Raw genomic sequence first — 18916 nt, 5'->3', positions numbered from 1 at the left:
CGGCATTGTTTTGCTGAAATATACAGGACCTTCTCTGAAAAAAAAGTCTGTATGGCAGCATATCTTGCTCCAATACCTGTACATGTTGTTCAGTATTAATGGTGCCTTCCCAGATGTGCAAGCTACCCAAGTCATGAGCACTAATGCACCCCCATACCTCTTTAGCTCGGAAGTCACGGCGTCCATATTTTCCCAAAAGAATTTGAAATTTTGATTCATCAGACCACAGGACAGTTTTCCATTTTGCCTCAGTCCATCTTAAATGAGCTCAGGCCCAGAGAAGTCGGCAGCGTTTCAGGATCATGTTTAGATGTTTTCTTCTTTGCATGGTTAAGTTTCATCCTACATTTGTGGATGCAGTGATGAACTGTGTTCTCAGAAAGTGGTTTTCAAAAGTGTTCCTGAGCCCATGCAGCGATTCCCACTATAGAATCATGTCTGTTTTTAATGCAGTGCCACCTGAGAAACTGAAGATCACAGCTATCCAATACTGGTTTTTGGCCTAGACCTTGTAAAATTTGTTGCTGGCATCAAATTATAATTGAATATATATTTGTCATAAAACAATATAATTTCTCAGTTTCAACATTCAATATGTTGTCTTTGTTCTATTTTCAATTAAATATGGGTTTATATGATTTATAAACACTGCACTCTGCTTTTATTTACATTGTACACAGCATCACAACTTTTTTTGGAAATTGAGTTGTATTTTAACAATTTTATTACCCATTTTACCCATAAGCATGAAGTTCGACTTCCTGGAATTGTTCTAAGAAATTTTGATGTGAATAATAACATAACAGAGGGCAACAGAAGGAACTGTCCCTAAAAAGTGAAACATTGTCTGTAATTCACACATTATGCTGACACATTTACATAATCTTGGAGGGAACTCGAACCACCGGCTGCCAGACCCGAGTCGTGGGGCATGTGGCACAAAGCCAGCACCGCAGTGACTCAGCGCCAGCAGACGTCAGCTTCTCAGCGGGTTTGGCATCCATGGCATTCCGGCACCTTCCGTGGAGGGGGCTTCACCTGCTGTCTGTTCATCTGGGTCCAAAATGAAGAATATTACTGTCAAAAATGTAGCTACACAACTTTCAGGTTTTACATTCATTTTTTTCCTCTGTGTATTTACCCACAGCAATGAAATAGGTAAAAAAAAATCTTGTGAAGGGTGAATTGATTAAGGTTAGAATATAACATGTTATTTAAAAAAATACACAAACTCTTCACAGTAGTTAACCTGTATAAAAACCTGGACTGTCTGGGGGTTTCTGAGGACCAATTTGAGAAACACTGGAAATAACAGGTTCCTCTGATTGCATGTTTTAGATGTGGCCATAGTAACCACCAAATTTATCCATGCTGCTCTGAGATGTGATGGCATGGCATCGGCGAGTCTCTCTACCAGACCCATTCTCAGCTGAATAGAGCAAAGCATTGTGGGAGTGCCTGGTGCCCTGTATGATTAGCACAAATTCTTGGATCGGCGCCATGATGCTTCTGTTTCCAACGCGACCAGAACATGCTCTGTAAGTCTATGGCGCAGTGTAGGTTGCCTGGAGACAAGAAAATAGTGAGTAGATTTCATCTTTGGTTTCAGAATTGAAATTATCAGCTCCCTTGTAGATTGACACAGGACATTTATATGGGAATTCACTATTTCATATTTACTGCCTTTTATATTGTCTTGCTGAAAACTGGAAACCTGGAAAGTCACTGATGTGTGGAGAGAAACATACACCTCTTTTCCAATTTTGTTAAAACCATTTTAATTTGCATTTTCCAAGCATAAGGCTTGGAAGTATTCTCAAAGTAATCAGGTATAAAATTCACACATTTCTATCTACCACATCACACATCACATCATGCAAACATGACCTCATGTGTTTTTGTGCTAAGTGTGAGTGTGAGAGGACACTCACTCACTCCTGAGTATCAACTAAACTTGAAACTGTTGTTCAATCCCAACTCAGGCTGAGGTCCAGAGTCCACTACACCTGGTGTTATAATCACTACCTACAATTAAAAAGATCGGCTACTTTCATAAAGTCATGTAATAAAACACTAGGGAAGCCATGGAAAATTAAAACAACATGAATAAAATTTCATTGTTTTCCAAATGAGCATTACAGGTAGGTGAGTTGGTGAAAAATACTTGCGTCACACTATTCAGCCTTTTACACCCTTCTTTGTGTTATGGGCTGTTTCAAAATCAGTCTTTTGTACGTAAATGCTTAGCTTGTAATTAAAACGCTTGAGTCCATGCTAAACCGTGCCTCCATAGACGACTAAAATTGTATGCCCATTTATTCTTTTTTAACACGCTTATCGGCTAATAAACATCAACCTGCGCAGATCCGACTGCAAACCCGACACCAGCGTAAGAGTGACACCTTGTGGTTACACTGCACAACTTTTAGAAAGTAATACAGAACATTGTAAAGTTAGGTTGCACACAAGAATCATATATTACACTAATAAATAAACCACAACTATTAAATGTATAAGAAAAAACATCCTTGCTGTGATAATCAAGACACGTATATGTTCCAGTTCACAGTTAAATTCACAAACCTATCACGGCCTTGAAGCAGTGTGATGCCACTGGCCCGGCTCTCGCATTACTGGGAAATGAACGGAGTTACAGTAAGGAATTTGTTTTCCTTCTCGCAAGGCCTTTGCGCTCCCAAAAATGAGGGCAAGATCACGCAATGGCTTGTTTTATTTGATGAAATACGGAGACTGCAGCTGCCCAGTGAGCTCTTGAAGGACTGGGCCGCTCATCTCTTTGCCAGCCAGGGTACGCAATCAAAAGAAAAACAGGAGAAATAAATTCAACCGGCCTGTTAAAGGTGCAGGGTGCATCCCAAGTACATTACTTTTGCTCCTCAGCCAGAGGAGGGATGGGCTGTATATCTTTGGACTTGAGACTTAAATATCATGGTTGGAATCACACGCGTGACCCCATGCTTAATAAATGCAAGCAAAAAACGGATCCACATTAATTTTTCTAAACTAGAAATAATAATCTAGAACTGATTATTTTAATTGGTATAGCCTACGGAAAGACATTTGTCAAAATATAGGCTTATTCTCCGAAATTTTAACACTTTTAACATCGCGAATTTAGGATTTCCGTGCGGTCACAATCACGCCGGTCTTATCTTTATTAACTGGCTTTAGCGAACCACAAATTTATTTCCGCAGTAAACACGATACAACTGGGCTGCGTCATGTTGCCGTTTCCACAATGACGCAGCAAAAGTAACAGTATGACTCATGTAAAACACTAAATTGTTAAATATCGAACAGTATAAACGTTTAATATGTAAGTGCAATACTATATGCAACACTATAAGCTCCTCTATTTTCAGTTCCCTTTATTTCACCTGAGACAAGCGTATTTGGTGTAAAGATTTGCTCATGGGCGGAGTTGGGGGGGACGGGACGGCAATGTCGCCACCCTAGTCGTCTGAGTGGAAACTGCAATTAATTGGCAAGACCCGCATGTTTCATGCTAGCACAGAAGCAGTTTGTTGGTACCCTATAGGTATACAAAGTAATAGGTTATAAGTATATGCATCAGAAACGTGCGTTAACACATAAGACAGGCAAGATACCCTTTTTGCCACCCCCCCCCCCCAGGTGCAAACACCAACTTCTGATTATGGATTTGCCCTGCCACTTGGAAACCAATATGAACGTTTCATCACATAGGCCAGGGGTGCCCAACTCCAGTCCTGGAGGGCCGGAGCCCTGTGTAGCTTAGTTCTTTCCCTGTTCCACCATAAATGATAATTTATGCACAAGGAGATGAATCAGGTGTGTTAAATGAGGGGAAATCCAAAAATGTGCAGGGCTCTGGCCCTCCAGGACTGGATTTAGGCACCCCTGACATAGCCCTATACGGAAGGTCCTGTTAAAACGGCAGTACAGTCTTGATGGCTGTGAAATACCAAGGGATTATTTCCCATAAAGGAATGTGGTCTTTTCCGACAATTGGTGCCCTGCATCGGAAACGCAGTTTGGAGATACTTATTACTGGCATGTGAACAGAGACCCCAGTGACCTCAGATGACTGGTCCCATTTGAAAGACCCGTTGTTCTGGGCGGCTCTTTCCTGAGAGTTTAACGGAAGCGTCCCTATCTGCCCAAGCAGTCGGTCTACATGCTGTGACAGAGTGAGATCTGTTCCCACTTCTGCAGCTGGACCCACCACTGACCTGGCAGGAAGTAGGATGATCTGGGAACGAGTGTAATTCCCAAGATGAAAAGGACATTTCCGTAGAAGAAAATATATGAAAAAGAATCCTACAGATCGCGCTGTGCAATCTACAATGAATTGTTCAGTTTAACTTTAAGTGATTTGTAGTTTTTATTTAGCAGATGTCCACAGGGGTAATAGGCTACTATTATGCTGCACAAATACAAAAGTTGTATTAATGTACTTAAATAGTTTTATACGTCACAAATCACGTAATTGAAGTTGCATCAGTTTATGGAAAATTAAGTATTAAAATTAAAGCTATACGATATTCTTGGAGTAAGATGGGTCTATCCAATAAAGTTATAGACTTTTGCTGTACATGAACGTGGCACACTCCTGAAAATACCTGGAGATATTCATAAAAATTTTTAAAGGGAAAGTCTGCTAATGCTTGTGTGCACGGATGCATGTCCCCTGCTTTTATGAGAGCGTGATTGCTGTTCCTCCTGCCCCTTTCCTGGCATGCTGATATCGCGACCCAGTCATGCAGGGCGACACCGCGGGTGTGAATTTCTGAAACGATATTAGCTACTACTACACTCACTAAACTAACGGAATTGGATTTGACAGTCGACTTAAATGCACCATCAAGCAAAAATCAGGTCAATTAAAATGTTTAAAGTTTAAAAAATACTGCAATATTTTTTTGTGTTACCATTTTGTCATAGCTATTGAAAAAAAAATTACATGAGCTTCCATTAATCACTTTTGTCTAAATTGATACAATGACGCAATTGTTTTTACATACCAGGATGACATAATCACTTTATTAAATTTATGGTATTGCATGCATTGCTAGTTGTGTATAGATCTAGAATATAAAAGCATATTTTCTATTAGTCCTAAACACGGTGTTTTCCTACGTTGCAACCTCGCGCCTCTTTTGGTTAACAGGTCCCACGCTGTAATTGGAGACTGGAGCAGTTCAGAAGTCGTCACGGCGGCTGGCTGATGTACTGCTCGGGTTGCCGTAGCAATGATCTCTGTCACTCTCTCAATGAGCGCTGGTAAGATGGCGTCCGCAGACACACGGACGAGCTTGGACTCTGCAGGCGGCTAGAGAAAGCAAGCAGCCAAGCAGCCGATTTATCCAGCTCTTGCATAAAAAACAGCGCAGATCGCGGTAGTCTCTGGCCCGTCATGGTGGGTCTTGTGCACGGTTAGATCCGAGCCTACCTCGCATCGGTATGGAGCCCCCGGACAGCGGCGAGCCCAGCAGGTAAGCGGATGGGAGTAATCGGTGCGGTTTGCGAACATGAACTACACGGCCGGGACCTGACAGCTGCCAAATAGTGAGCCGCAGGTGAAACGAGGCCGAAGAGGTTGCTGCGCCTGCGCATTGCATGGCTATTGTCTTCCTGCCAAATAGTGGTCTGCGTGCAGTTGCAAGCTCAAGTCAATTTGTGGTGTTGAAGTTTCTGAACTTTTGGAGGAAAATCTGCATCCGTGTGCACATTTGCATGGGCGTAAAGCACTCTTGCGAGTAGAGGGGGAGCTGGCGAAAATGCTTGTCTTTTGAAAAAGGTAAAAAATACTGCAAAAGGCACGCTTGACACATTTCAGCACCGGTAAGCCGATAGTTAGCCTTTTAGTTAGCTACTTCTCGCCGTATTGTCTGCAATGTATTCAGAAAGTTTGTAGAGCAATCAAAGGCGATCTGACGGTGAGGAAGAACAAATGCATTCGCATCCTGTCTTCTGCGATTGCAGACACCGCTTAAAAGGCGATCCAGATGTGTTTGCACGCAACAGTTGAGTGCCACCGCTGCCTGATGCGACTGCTGGGTTTTTATTACCAGCCGTGTGTCTTTGTCTGACTTTCCGCTGCGCTGGGTGGGCAGAATGAGAAGAGTTAAAAGTTTGCAGGGTAGTTTACAAACGCTCAGTTTGTCCCGGCTGGAGCCCGAAACACCACGCCGTGTGCTCAAGTGGTACTGGTGCGGCAGCCTGGTTATTTTTATATACTTTTTTTTGCAACTGCGATCTGACTGCATCAGTTAACTGATTTGAATTGCAGGTCAAGTGTGTTGTGTATTTTCACCAAAGCGCAGTCCATTGCTCTCCACCGTCCAGTTTTAAATAAACTAGATGGTCTCTTTTTTATTATAAGAATTTTCGGACTGGAAATGCGGCACAATGGAGCGGGTCTTTTGTCCGATTGACACAAAACTAGTTGTGTGATAGCTAGACCACCTAGCCAACTGATTCGAAATTAATTTATTCGTGCAGTTTCGAAAGGCATCGAAACTAGTTAAATGTGCTTTAAAATGCATCAGGTTGGCCCAGAATTAAACCGCGTTAACAGTTTAGTAATAGGGATAACACCACTTTTTGATTTTTGATTAATTGCATCTCAAGTTTAAGCCTGTGGCTGATTACTCATGACTAACCGATTGAAGCTGTTGGTTTGTTTGGTTACCATCACTGAAAGTGTTATTCTTTTGTTATGAACAGATCACCGTGCATGAGAGTGTTATCGACATTCTTCACGTTTCTTAGATTTTTATTTTTGTCAGTGTTTTGCTGATCCTGTCACTGCCTTCATGTGGCATCGACTTAGAGAGTGAAACTGTCTGCTCATCCGTTCCTCGAAAATGGGAACATTAGCAGTGAATGTGCATGAATGTTACAATTGCACATAGATTAGGGCTCGTGTTTTTTGTTTTTTTTTTTTGCTTCATGTGTGGCTAACTGCTAAACCTTAGTCCTATGCGGCAGCAGTGTGGTACGTCAGAGATGCTAACTCCCTGGCAGAGTCACTAAAGGAGGATGGATCCTCAAAAGGCTGCCGGGAATTTGGGTCGAGTCTCCTTCTGGAACTGCCTTTGTTTTGTGTGTCTGTGCATGCACTGTGTGTGTGTGTGTGTGTGTGGGTGGGGGGGGGTGAATACTTAACAGATGATGTGACGATAAGCTCACTCGCATACCCCAGGAAAACGGGGCCTTCCTGTAACACTCAGGAATGTCACAGGCGACGCCACTGAAGGAGGGCAAACAAAGCGCGTGATTGTGCAACTACCGGTGCCTCGCGGCGTCTGCACACCCCATGAAAATCGCAGTGTTTACTGTAGTACGGATTGACATCCCCGGCGAGCGGCAATCTGGCATGGTGTCAGAGTAACGGTCTTACAGCCCCCCCATCTCTCTATGCCCTACAGTAGACGCTGGCTGGTGTGCATTTGCACGTTCGTTTGTCAGCAGACCCCAAAGAACCGGGGGACCCTGAACGTCTCCCAAGTTTGTAGCTGTTGTTGATCCCGCCCAGGTCCCTGTTAGCATGCACAGCATGTAATCACTTACGATCCAGCAGAACATGCTGTCTGGTGCTCTCGGGGTGGGGGGTGCGGTCAGGATCAGCCGTGCTGTGATTCTCATTCCACTCCTGTGTTTATTGTGTGTTCTTTGGGGTAGGGACATGCATGGTGTTTTGTTTTGCTTAAAGGGGGAGATGCATTTTCGGCGATTGCAGGGGTTCTGGCTCGGTGCCTGTAGCTGGCAGCCTCCGATAGTGACTCGTGTCGTCAGTGTCACCCTGGACCTGGGAGGTGTTACACTTGTGCTGACTTGGGAAGGGTCAAGGTCATTTTGAGGAAGGGGAAATTACTAAGAAGGAAATCTATTGCCTGGGACTCCCCACGGCCACTGGGAGGGGCCAGGCCTCTTATCAGTCTGTCTATCACCAAAGCCGCCTGATACCTCGCGCCCTGGTTTACTGTACATTTGCTGTCTGGAATGCTTGGGAATTGGCCTGCAGAAGCAGACTTCTGGCTGCCGGGGGGTGTTAACTTGTGCAGTTGCACGCTGTCCCTCAGCACTGTTATATAAAGCGTCTGACAGACTGTGCCATGCTGCAGTTAGTGGGCTGTTTTTCTCCTGGAGACATTGCAGACGCGCAGGCTGGCTGTGCTCTGCGCTGGGAGGAAGACGAGCTGTCCCACGGCCGGCGTGGCTCGGCACCCCGGGGAAGCCAACCGGCCAGGCCTTTTCTTGGCTCTGCTGAACCTGCAGCAGGTTGCCGCTGTGTCCCCGAAGAGGGGAAGCGAGGATTTACTAGGGGGAAGGAGTGTGGGGGAGGGGGGGGGGGTAGCTTTGAGTCAAATTTGATCATTGAGAGTGACCTGCTCCTGGTCCAAGTGTGAGTGTGTGGGGTCTGAAGTGAGTGTAGGCCGTATTGCTTTCAGGTATCTTGCTTTCATTGAAGAATGTTTAATTTTTGCCTCGTTAAGATGCATTTTAATACTTTTTTTTCCCCCCCTCACAATGGCTGCCGCTGTTAGGCTTTCATGTGCTGGGTGTCCTGAAAATGCAATGTCACCCAGACTGGAGTCACTTTGGTTTCAAAGGGCACTATGGGAAATGCAGGCAATCAGATTCCTCCCTGATAAGGGTGTGCGGTTTCCTCCGGAGCAGGGAGCACTGTCCGTGGTTATGGTTACGGGTGGCAGCACGTGTCAGCCAACCTCCTGCACAGGGTGGGGCTGCTTTTCGTCTCGTTCTCCCTGGATTCCTTCACCCTCATGAAGACACTGCTCTGATTGGCTCCCGGCTTGTCACTCTGCATTCTGAATGTGTGTTATATGGGCAATAGGGGAGCTAGTGAGCAAGGCACCATGGGAAAGTGAGTGGATCAGAGGCAGGTGGAGGGGAGGATGAGCAGCAAAGGGGTCTGCAGCTCGACTGGCTGGCATGAGCCTCTGGGAGACGCCAGTCAGCAGAGAAACGGGGGTGAGGCCCTGGGGCTGGGTGATGTCATTCGGACCTTGACGTGTGCCCTGGGCCGTGGCAGCTTGGCATAGTGGTGGAGCCGGGCGGGTCAGGAGCCCGCAGATTCCCGTAAAGAGGGGCGGACTGCATGTTTGGGAGCAAGGCGATTCCCGGGAATGGACATGGAAAGCTTTTAACTGCGATGGCTGGTCGACCGAACAGAAGCAATTATACAAGTTAGAAATGTCTAATAGTGAAGCAGTGTTTCAGTGAAGGTAGTGTTGGGTGCACCTTGGTTTCTTAGATAAAGGGTGTGTGGAGATCCCCAATCCTTTTGCGTCCTGCCCGCGTTTGCATTTAAGGCCTTGCGTGTGCGTGCCTGCGTGCATGTTCCTCCAGAGAGGGACACAGCGCGAGAGCAGCTGTAAGTCATTAGTGTAAGAGGTGAAGAGTAAGTCGCAGTTTGTTGGGCCGTCGTCCGTGCCAGTTGACTTACTTTGCTTGATTTACGTTTATTTTAGTAGATACTTTTGTAGCCCAGTGGTGGCATTGGTCTGCTGGCCACGGGATTCGCACCAGTGACTTTCTGATCATGGACATGTGCTCTTAACCTGAAGAGCCACACACACACACGATTCCACTTTATTTTTTTTTCATAGTCCTCCATGTTTGGGAATGGCCTCCCGTATGCTATCTACCTAGCAACGGGCTTCTGTGGCAAGCCAGCGTGTCGACACGCTCTTTGCATTCACGCACTGGGCTTGGGGCGGCGCACTGGAGCGCGCTTGGCTTGAGTCATGAGCCGCCTGACATCCCGCCTTTGTGTGGTCATGAGACCTGTAATGTGCGACTGCACCCATCACTGGATATAAAACATGCCCAGTTTTACTAAGATTTTCTATTCAACAACCCCCCCCCACCATTGTCTTAGTACATTCTCTCCTTCTTTCCATCCTTTATGCTTCGTGTTGCTGTGGATATTGTGGAAGAGACCAGCTGTGATTGGGTAGGGGGGGGGGGGGTGCGCGCATGTGGATGTGGTTCGATTAAATCACTCGTGTGATTTGACAAGCGGCTGCTCTCTAGTAGGGGTTAATTTCAATGTACTGAACTGTACACCTTTTGTTTTTTGTTTGTTTTAGTCAGTTTAGTTTCCGTGTTAAAAACAGCAGTTGTGCTGCTTCAGTGGCCATGAGTCAATAAAAAGTGACATTGTCAAGAAGTGTTTCCTTTGGGTGCATAAAGCAGGTTTTGTTAGGGCATTATGTGGCCTTGCTTGGAGGGGTGGCGTCCTCTTTGTAAATGAATTCCTCTCTTCCTGCTCCTCCCCCTTCCCCAAAGTGCCGGTTCCTCGCAGCCCTTCAGTTATCCGTCCGCTGCCCTCTTAACCTTACGGGAAGCTGGGGCTTCTGAGAAAGCTGGGTCCTGACGGTATCTCTGGGCTGCCGGCCCACCCCGGCCGCGGGCCTGCTGCTCGCAGCAGCTTTACATAATTGTATTCGTCTGTGCGATTGGCACAGAGACCTTGTGTGTATCTCAGCGCCACATGCAGCCTGTAATTGTGGGATTTTTTTTGCCTCGGGACTGAGAGTGTGATTGCTGTAACATAGCGTGTTTTTTTTTTTTCCTTTGACCAATCTAAAGCAGTTTCTCTCTCTCTCTCCCTCCCTCTCTCTCTCTTTCTGTCTTTCTGTGTCATGCTGTTTCCTCTGGGCCTCCTTAGCTGGGGAGGTGTGCCCGCACGCCCTCCTAGTGTCCCGTGACAACCAAACAAACGCACAACAGTGAAGGAGAAATAAGCACGATTTCTCCCGATGAGCCCATTGCTGGGGAATGATCCTCACGGTGGCGCTGTGACTGCCGCTGCACAGACATGCACACGAAAACACTGAATGTTTAAAGGTTCAGCTATGCTTTGTTTGTCTGGGGACTTTTGTACTGTCCCTGGTGGCGCCGGTTGTGGGTCTGATAGCCGGGAGGTACCATCTCTGAGTGGTTGTGCTGTTACTGCCGCCCTTGTCCCCGTTTTAGAAAGCACATTACGGACATGCTACTTGGCTTTTATGGCACGTGTCAACGTCTGCCCCCCCCATACCCCGCCTCCTCCCCCCTCTCACCCCGCCTCCCCCCTCCTCACGAACCCTGAGAGGCTGCTTTGGTGGGGCGGCTGCTGTTACTGCGGCAGCGGTGGAGAAGTTTTAGCAGTGAGACACTCGAGTTTTGGCCCTGCTCTGAGTGAGCAGCTTAGTGGGCTCAACCTGCAATAAATACGCCCCGTGAAAGTGATCCCGCTGTCTCACCAGATCCCGGGGGGGGGGGGGCGGGGTGCTGCAGGAGGAGATGAACAGATTGACGGGGGTGCGTGTGGCCGGGCGGCAGACGCCGGCTCCTTCCTTCCCCCTTTGTCTGCAGCCCGTGCCCCCCCCCCCCCCCCCTTTATAATCATGTTTAAAAAAGCGCTGGTAGAACAAAGACCCGTGCGTGTAATCTGCCTGCTCGTTGCATTCATTGTGCTTCTCTTTTCTCCTGAAAGGAACCTTTCAAGGGGCTGACCCCCCCCCCCCATTCTTTGTATCTGAAAATATAACTGGCCCCCAGCTGATCGTGCTCCTTTAAACTGTGGTGCTTGGTGGCTGGCATTATTGGGGAAGGCTCTTCTGCATCCTTTAAAAGCTCTGTATTAGCCTGCTGACCTTTTGACCCCGCGCGGTGGTCAGGGATGCTCTGGCTGCAGGGAGGTCGGGGATGGCCATTCACACCGTATCTCAGCCAGCAGCAGCAGCTTTAAGGCCTTTTCTCTCAGCCTCCAAATAAGCAGCAGCGCTGTTTAGGGTTGTCTGTTGACTGATCTGATTGTTGGGTTTTCATTGGCAGGTGAGAGACCAGCTGTCATTGATTGTCGTAATTGTAGCTTGTTGTGCTCATTCCATTGACCACAAAGCTAAAATCAAACCCAGTCAGGCTCTCAGTCCTGTGTTGTGTCCCTTCCTTCCCCCCCCCCCCCCCCCCAGACAGGAGGATTCCTCTGAAGATGGTTCCCATCGGAACCCCGAGGTGGACGACCTGTGGGACGAGCCCAGCGAGGAAGAGGAAGCACTGTACAGCACCTCCCCACCCCGCACCCCCCGCCAGATGAAACGTATGTCCGGCAAGCACCAGAGAAACAGCCTGGCCAGAGCCCCCGGACGCCCCCCCAACAAGGGTGAGGGTCAAAGCTGCCTCAGCCTGCAGGGCTGCTGTCCCATCTGGTTAAGGGACTTGAATTCTTTTAGACCCCTATAATAAACCTACCAGGTTGCTGAACGTCCTGATTATTTCTAGTAACCGTAGCAGTACTGGGCTGTAAAGGGAAAAAATAATTCTCCTGGGTCATTGGGCTCACTAGTGACTATCTGCGCTCTCAGTGGACTAGGATCCCCTGTTAGAGAATATTAAGTGCTTGGGCCAAACCTTTAAGCCACTGAAATATCACCTTTCACACATTGTTCCATGCCTCTGCTCCACGCCTGCACTGATGGTGCTTGCTGTCTTTTGCATAATAAACAGAAAAGTTTTAACGCTGAATATTAGTTTTGTGAAATAATTTCTGCAGGGTTATTTTATATGGACAAATTGTGAGTTGACTGAGTGGCGCCACCACTGGAGTGATCAGGAAATGCGCCCTGCACTCAGAGGGAGGCCGTCATCCTGATAGTTGCCTCAGCAGTGATTTTGATTTCATTTTCCCTCTTGTTGTTAAAGTTCAAGAGATGGTTAGGTTGATAAACCAATAACGAGGAAGCAGGAATCTGCCTGCAGGAAATAACTTTATTGAGAAAGGATTCTTTTTAAATTTAAATACGTGAGTAGTCAGTCATCACACAAGTTAGTCAAAACAAAAGGGATCATACTCAAGCTCCCTGTGTAGAAAATCCAAATAAGTCATATGTCCTTTAATTCCTGGAACACAGAATCCCCAGCGAGACAGAGTGGGAGGGTATCTTACAACCTCAGATTCAGTGTTTGCTCGCTCCAACATTTAATAATTTTTTTCATTTTTAATCCCCGACCCCCCGAAAGCATAGACTCTGATCACTGTTTTCTTCTTGTGCTCCAGTAGAGAAAGTGACCCCTCCCAGCCAGTCGGACCCCCACGAGGAGTACAGCTACAAGCACGGCAAGAAGCAGCGGGACACGCTTCGTTCCACCGAGCGCGACCACAAGAAGACCTTTGAGGGCTCCTTCATGCTGGAACCCCTGTCCAAGGCCAGCCCCTTCGGAGTCCTAAGCATGGAGCCGCGGAAGCCCTACCTAAGCCTGGGCTGCAGCAGCAAGCTTCCGCTCAGCATGCCGCACCATGTGGGACGGACGCACCGGCAGACCTCGCGCACCGACTGCCCTGCCGACCGCCTCAAGTTCTTTGAGACGCTGCGGCTTCTGCTCAAACTCACCTCCATGTCCTCCAAGAAGAAGGAGAAGGAGCAGCGTGGCCCGGAGAACTCCGCCTTCATGGGCCAGAACAATGAGGTCATCTGGCTGGAGCTGCAGGCCTGGCACGCCCACCGCAGCATCAATGACCAGGATGTCTTCCTGTACACTGCCCGGCAGGCCATCCCCGACATCATCGAGGAGGTGCTCCGCTTCAAGGTCAACTACCGCAGCCTGGGTTTGCTGGTGGACACCGAGGAGGCGGAGCCTGAGCAGGGGGATGGGACTCATGATGTGGTGGGTGGTGGGCCTGAAGCAGAGGGGGGCGGAGACGCCGCTGGATTGGGTCTCTGTGACCTCCCGGCTTTTCAGGGCTGCGAGCTGGAGGACGACGCGGCGGATGCCTTCCGGGGGCACGTGCAGAGGCAGCGGCTGGCCTTTGAGCAGGTCAAGCAGGTCATGGAGACCCTGGAGTCGGTGGAGGCGCTCTACCCGTCACTGCAGTCCCTTCAGAAGGCTAATGAAAAGTATGCAGCCCGCGACTTCCAGGCCAGGGTGCAGGCACTCTGCCTGTGGCTCAACATCACCAAGGACCTGAACCAGAAGCTTCGGGTCATGGGCACTGTACTGGGTCTCAGGGACTTGTCCCGCTTGGGCTGGCCTGTTTTTGAGATGCCATCCCCCCGCTGCTCACGGGGCACCGAGGAGGATGAGGAGGAGGATGGCGAGGAGGATGAGGAGAACGACTCCACCGCCACCTACACGGCCGACAGCGACGTAGAAGACGGACAGCCAGCAAGCGAACGCACATCGAACCTGACACCGAAGCTGGCCCGCCTCTTCTCGGAGGAGGACTTTCTTTCTTCCTCCAACGAGCAGGCGGGAGCTGGAGAAACCGAGGCGGGTGGGGGGACAGGAGGAGGAGGAGGGGGCCAGCGCTGCACCACCTCCATCTATAGGCCCTTTGTGGACAAGGCGCTGAAGCAGATGGGGCTACGGAAGCTGATCCTCAGGCTGCACAAGCTGATGGACCGCTCACTGCAGAGGTCCCGTGCCGCGCTGCTGAGTCACGCCGAGCCGGTGCAGGAGGTGAGGGCAGGCCGGGGGTGGGGCTTAACATGCTGGAGGGATGTCGTAAGTAACCAATCAGAGCCCTGAGTCAACAGCATCTGTCCCCTTAGTATTCAAATGCTTTGTCTTTTCCTTTATAATACTCTAAGTTTTGTTGAAAATATAAAGCATGCAGATTTGCCAGCTCTTCTGCAAAGTCCACAAGTCCTCCTAGCAGTGTTTTACCATTGGCCTTTCATGTATTACTGCTCTCAAACCTGGCGTGATCCGGTGATGTTCTGGGGATGTGTTCTGGTCCTCCGTCACACGGTGCTTCCACGGTCTTTAGATGTTTTTGGGTGAACTGATCTGTGTTCTAATGCACAAATGATGTGCACCAATGCTTTCTGAATGAATCCAAGAGCTTTGAATGACGACCGAAGGCCCGTCAGCGTAAAATAGATGAGAAACTGACGTGCTCTGTTCTGTATGCATCGTCCCTGTCGAAGGAGACTCTCACGATGTTCTGTTTTTCCACGGTGCCCTGCAGTTCTCCGAATGTGCAGACCCCCTCCTGTACAGTGACTACCTGCCTGAGCTCTGCCGGAACCTGTCCTGCAGCAGCCCCGGCAACGAGGAGGCGGAGACGGGACTTGTGTCGTGGGCGGAGCTTCTGGCCATGGACCTCCCCTCTTTCCAGCCCGCTTTCCTGGCACTTTGCCGCGTGCAGCTCAACGTGATCCACGAGTGCCTGAAGCTGAGGCTGGAGCAGAGGCCCGCTGGAGAGCCGTCGCTTCTCAGCATCAAACAGGTCCATAATATAAAAAAAAAAAACTACTGATAAAAAGTAAAATTTACTTAAAAGTAAATCAAAATAAAATAAATATCCATTAAGGGGCACATTTAGAAAATTAACTGTACCTGACCTATATTGTGTTCATATTAGCAGCTGTCATATTAGAACACAAGTATTGTTTCAAAAAATATAAAGCATAACAAAATAAATATCCATTATGGTTCAGCATTTAAAAAAATACCTGTACTATACTGGTGATAGTGGAGTATCTTCACGTACTGGTTTACCTGTATTCGCCGCAACTAAGCCCGCATGCGGAGTGGCGTGACTTCATCCGCCCCTTTCCGAATGTTGCTTGGGGGAAACTCGCACACACACAAAGGTTCCGCGTTTGCCCTATTCGTACGGTACGTATGCAAGTACCGTTACACTCCTACTACTCCATGTAGTTGTCTGATCGTTTTTATTCTCCTGATATTAAGCCATTGATACCTGGTTTTGTGTACGTGTCCTTGATTTGCTCTGAGGGTATGGTCTGCAGTAAACGCATTTTATTGTGCATGGGAAATCCCCGGCTGGAAATGCAGCCTATCTCTGTGTGTTGCAGTTGGTGCGCGAGTGCAAAGAGGTTCTCCGAGGGGGACTCTTGATGAAGCAGTACTATCAGTACATGCTGCGTGGCGTGGCGACGGACCCTCAGGGCCTGCAGTCCAACACCAACATAGACGACTTCGAGGAGGACCTCCACAAGATGCTCATGGTAGGACAGCCCACTGCCTGGAGGGGAAGGGAGAGCAACAAAGGTTTCCAAAGCTCTGGAAAGTAGTTTGGGCTAACGGCTAACCCAAAGGGCTACTGGATTGGCCTCCTGATTGTTGGGCCTGAGGTCATTGCAGCCCCCCTGCTTCATACTGTAACCTGACAACCAGCTTCCTATAAAAGACACGATTAAACAACCGCCAACGGTAACTTGCCAGTCTGCTAAGTGTATCTGACAGGTGGTGTAATGGATATTGAACTGGACAAAAGGTTGCAGGTTCAGGTATCTGCAATGGAGCTGCTCTACCTCCCTTGAGTCCAGCAGTTACCCGGTTGGGTAAATATGCAGTAATATAAATGGGCGGAATCTGAAACCAAACACGAGTCCTATTCGGTGAACAGTTGGCTTCTGAGTAGCACAGACCTGACTGTCGCTGTCAGCTTTTTTTTTTGCAGATGTAACTCCCCTGGGAGTTGGGGCAGGGATCTTACATCTTCATTTCAGGAAGCACCTGAAGGTCAAAGTTCACTGGCATTGTTTTGAGGCCATAAAAGATCGTTAAGTTAAGCGCTGAATGACACTCTGGGGCGAGGCGGGGGGGAATGTCTTTGTGGCGTCAGCTGACGCAGATTAGTTTTATGGCATTCTTTTGGCTGGCTTTCTGCTGATTGGAGGAGCTTTTTGACACGTTATTGGCCAAATTCCGAAGCAATGAGGTTAGATGTCTAGAGTATCTGGAGCAGTGTTTCCCAATCCGGTCCTTGGGGACCCACAGTTGGTCCATGTTTTTGCTCCCTTCGAGCTCCCTGCCAGACAGAACACATATATGGTCCCTCCTAGCTTCCAGGAGGCGCAAAAACGTGGGCGGTCTCTGAGTCCCAGAGGACCGGCTTGGGAAACACTGAAATTGAGAATATGGAGTGTGTGTGTTTGCAAAGGCTAATAAAATAAACTCGATAGTGAGAGTTTCAACAGGAACTTAAACTCTGTGTGGTGTTTATGTGGAAAGTACCTTCTAATTGTCAATTAACAGGAGAGAAGGTTTGGTTGGGTGACTCAGTTTTGACCAGGAGCGATCCAAGAACACAAAAGCAAGGGGATTTTAACTGAATTCGGTGTCTTAGTTTAAGTTTATCCTGCATTATGAATTTACATTGATAACTAAGTGTAGAAGATGTGTGTTGTACACTGCGGGAATTACCCCTGCCCCCCCGACCGCCCCCATCCCCGCTCCAGGTGTACTTCGACTATATGCGAAGCTGGATCCAGATGCTTCAGCAGCTGCCCCAGGCATCACACAGTTTGAAGAACCTCCTGGAGGAGGAGTGGAACTTCACCAAGGTCATCACGCCCTACATCCGGGGCGGCGAGGCCCAGTCAGGCAAGCTGTTCTGGTAGGTACCTCCTTGTAAGATTTGCAGCTTCTCAATATCCGTGCGTCCGTCCATCCATCCATCCGTCCATCCATCCATCTCTGGGCCATGGTGAGCTTAGCACACATTTCCATCTGTTTTATTTATCTTAATTTCATTTTGGCTGCTCAGTCCCAGCTCTGATGCAGCCAGGCTGGTTTTCTTAATGCTCAAGTTTGTGTCGTACAAAAAATGGTAGCACTTCACACCTGAATGAATCTTTCATGTGTTTGATGGACCACTGGAAGTCATTTGCCTGTTAGCATCTACAAAGAGATGCTTTGAATGAGGGACTCTTTGAAAATGCTGAGGAAATTCCAGATTGATTTTTACTGCAGTAGATTCACATTCACTGTTATGTTCATCTCTTATACTGGTCTTAATAATGATAGGAAGGGGCTCTTATACCAAAAAATGAATTTTGCAGAGTAAATAATGAGCTGCCAGTTAGACTGACAGCTGGCCACAGCTGTAATACCTGAGATGGGCCCTGTAACAACACTCCGCCTGCTGTGCCCTTCTGATATCTGTGTCTTGCAGTGACATCGCTGGAATGCTGCTCAAGTCTACCGGGGACTTCCTGGACGCTGGGCTGCAGCGGAGCGGAGACGAGTTCTGGGAAAGCGCTGACGACAGTGCTGCCTCCGACGAAATCCGGTAAGGTTGGAGTCACTGGTCCCAGGCCAGTTGGAGAGGTTCAGGAACTATTCCGGTTCCTGGATCTCGGGATCTGACATCGGCTTAGCCAAGGGCATTTGTGCAAAGTAATGAGTGATTAGCGTCTGCAGGAATTATGATTAATTAGAGCTAGAGCACCAGGAAAGTAGTGACGTGTTGATTTAGTCCAAAAGTGTTTAGCAGATAGAAATTTTTTGATCAAATTAATAGATTTTTGCTTTGTACATGTTTGTTTATGATGTCCACGGACCCTCCATGATTCAGCAAAGAATCTGTGTTTGTTGGTCATAAGCGCTTCTGTCCAGCATGGAGGCCGTGTCCCGACTGACTCTGTTCTCTTGGAAGGCGTTCTGTGATTGAGACTAGCCGCTCTCTCAAGGAGCTCTTCCATGAGGCCAGAGAGCGGGCGTCCAAAGGACTGGGCTTTGCCAAGATGCTACGGAAGGTGAGGCCTCTTCCCCCAGGGCGTGACATCTTTCCCAGAGCTGTCCTGCAGTAGCCTTTCTCTAACCCCCACCTTGGCTGTGCTCCACCAACTTCTGCAGGACTTGGAGATTGCTGCAGATTTCACCATCGCCGCTGGAGTTCCTGGCCTCCTTGAGGCCCTCAAGGAAAAGAACTATGTGAAGGTAGGAGGAACTGGGTAACGCTTCACTTACGCTCATTTTTGAGAAAGATGTTGGACTTGGTCTTTTAGCCTTAATAAGTATGGAACTGATGCATATTAATGCATCATTGAGATGCTCCCTTGACTCTGTTATATAACGCATTGCTTCTTGCTGCCTGTCTTCTCTCCTGTGTGCCGATATTATGAACTTGCCTGTTTTAATGCCT

At 48.1% G+C, this 18916-nt stretch overlaps 1 protein-coding gene and 1 long non-coding RNA gene across 5 annotated transcripts in view; one reads left to right on the top strand and one right to left on the bottom strand.

Annotated features, from left to right (window-relative positions):
- Positions 1-832: 832 nt before the first annotated feature.
- On the bottom strand, positions 833-5263 carry LOC140588194 (uncharacterized). The gene is made up of 2 exons (XR_011989511.1): positions 5140-5263; positions 833-1053 (listed from the first exon to the last, which is right to left on the bottom strand). It is a non-coding gene; the product is annotated as an uncharacterized lncRNA (long non-coding RNA).
- Positions 5264-5273: 10 nt separating this feature from the next.
- The window catches only part of map3k4 (mitogen-activated protein kinase kinase kinase 4), a 28100-nt gene continuing 14457 nt past the window's right edge, over positions 5274-18916 (top strand). For 2 of the 4 annotated variants that reach the window (XM_023830246.2, XM_023830245.2), the window contains exons 1-9: positions 5274-5495; positions 11991-12181; positions 13076-14475; positions 14987-15247; positions 15840-15992; positions 17229-17386; positions 17945-18061; positions 18428-18527; positions 18628-18711. In XM_023830246.2, coding sequence (XP_023686014.2) covers positions 5464-5495; positions 11991-12181; positions 13076-14475; positions 14987-15247; positions 15840-15992; positions 17229-17386; positions 17945-18061; positions 18428-18527; positions 18628-18711 — 2496 coding nt within the window. In that variant the 5' untranslated portion in view covers positions 5274-5463. Of the gene's footprint in view, positions 5496-5651; positions 5845-11990; positions 12182-13075; positions 14476-14986; positions 15248-15839; positions 15993-17228; positions 17387-17944; positions 18062-18427; positions 18528-18627; positions 18712-18916 lie in introns of those variants that run through there. The other 2 variants (XM_023830247.2, XM_023830248.2) reach the window with 2 other exon arrangements.

The sequence above is a fragment of the Paramormyrops kingsleyae genome, chromosome 3, assembly GCF_048594095.1.
Source record: "Paramormyrops kingsleyae isolate MSU_618 chromosome 3, PKINGS_0.4, whole genome shotgun sequence".
In the NCBI taxonomy this organism is placed as follows: domain Eukaryota; kingdom Metazoa; phylum Chordata; class Actinopteri; order Osteoglossiformes; family Mormyridae; genus Paramormyrops; species Paramormyrops kingsleyae.
The sequence above is the reverse complement of the archived record's forward strand: the minus strand, read 5'-3'. Positions and strand labels throughout refer to the sequence as shown.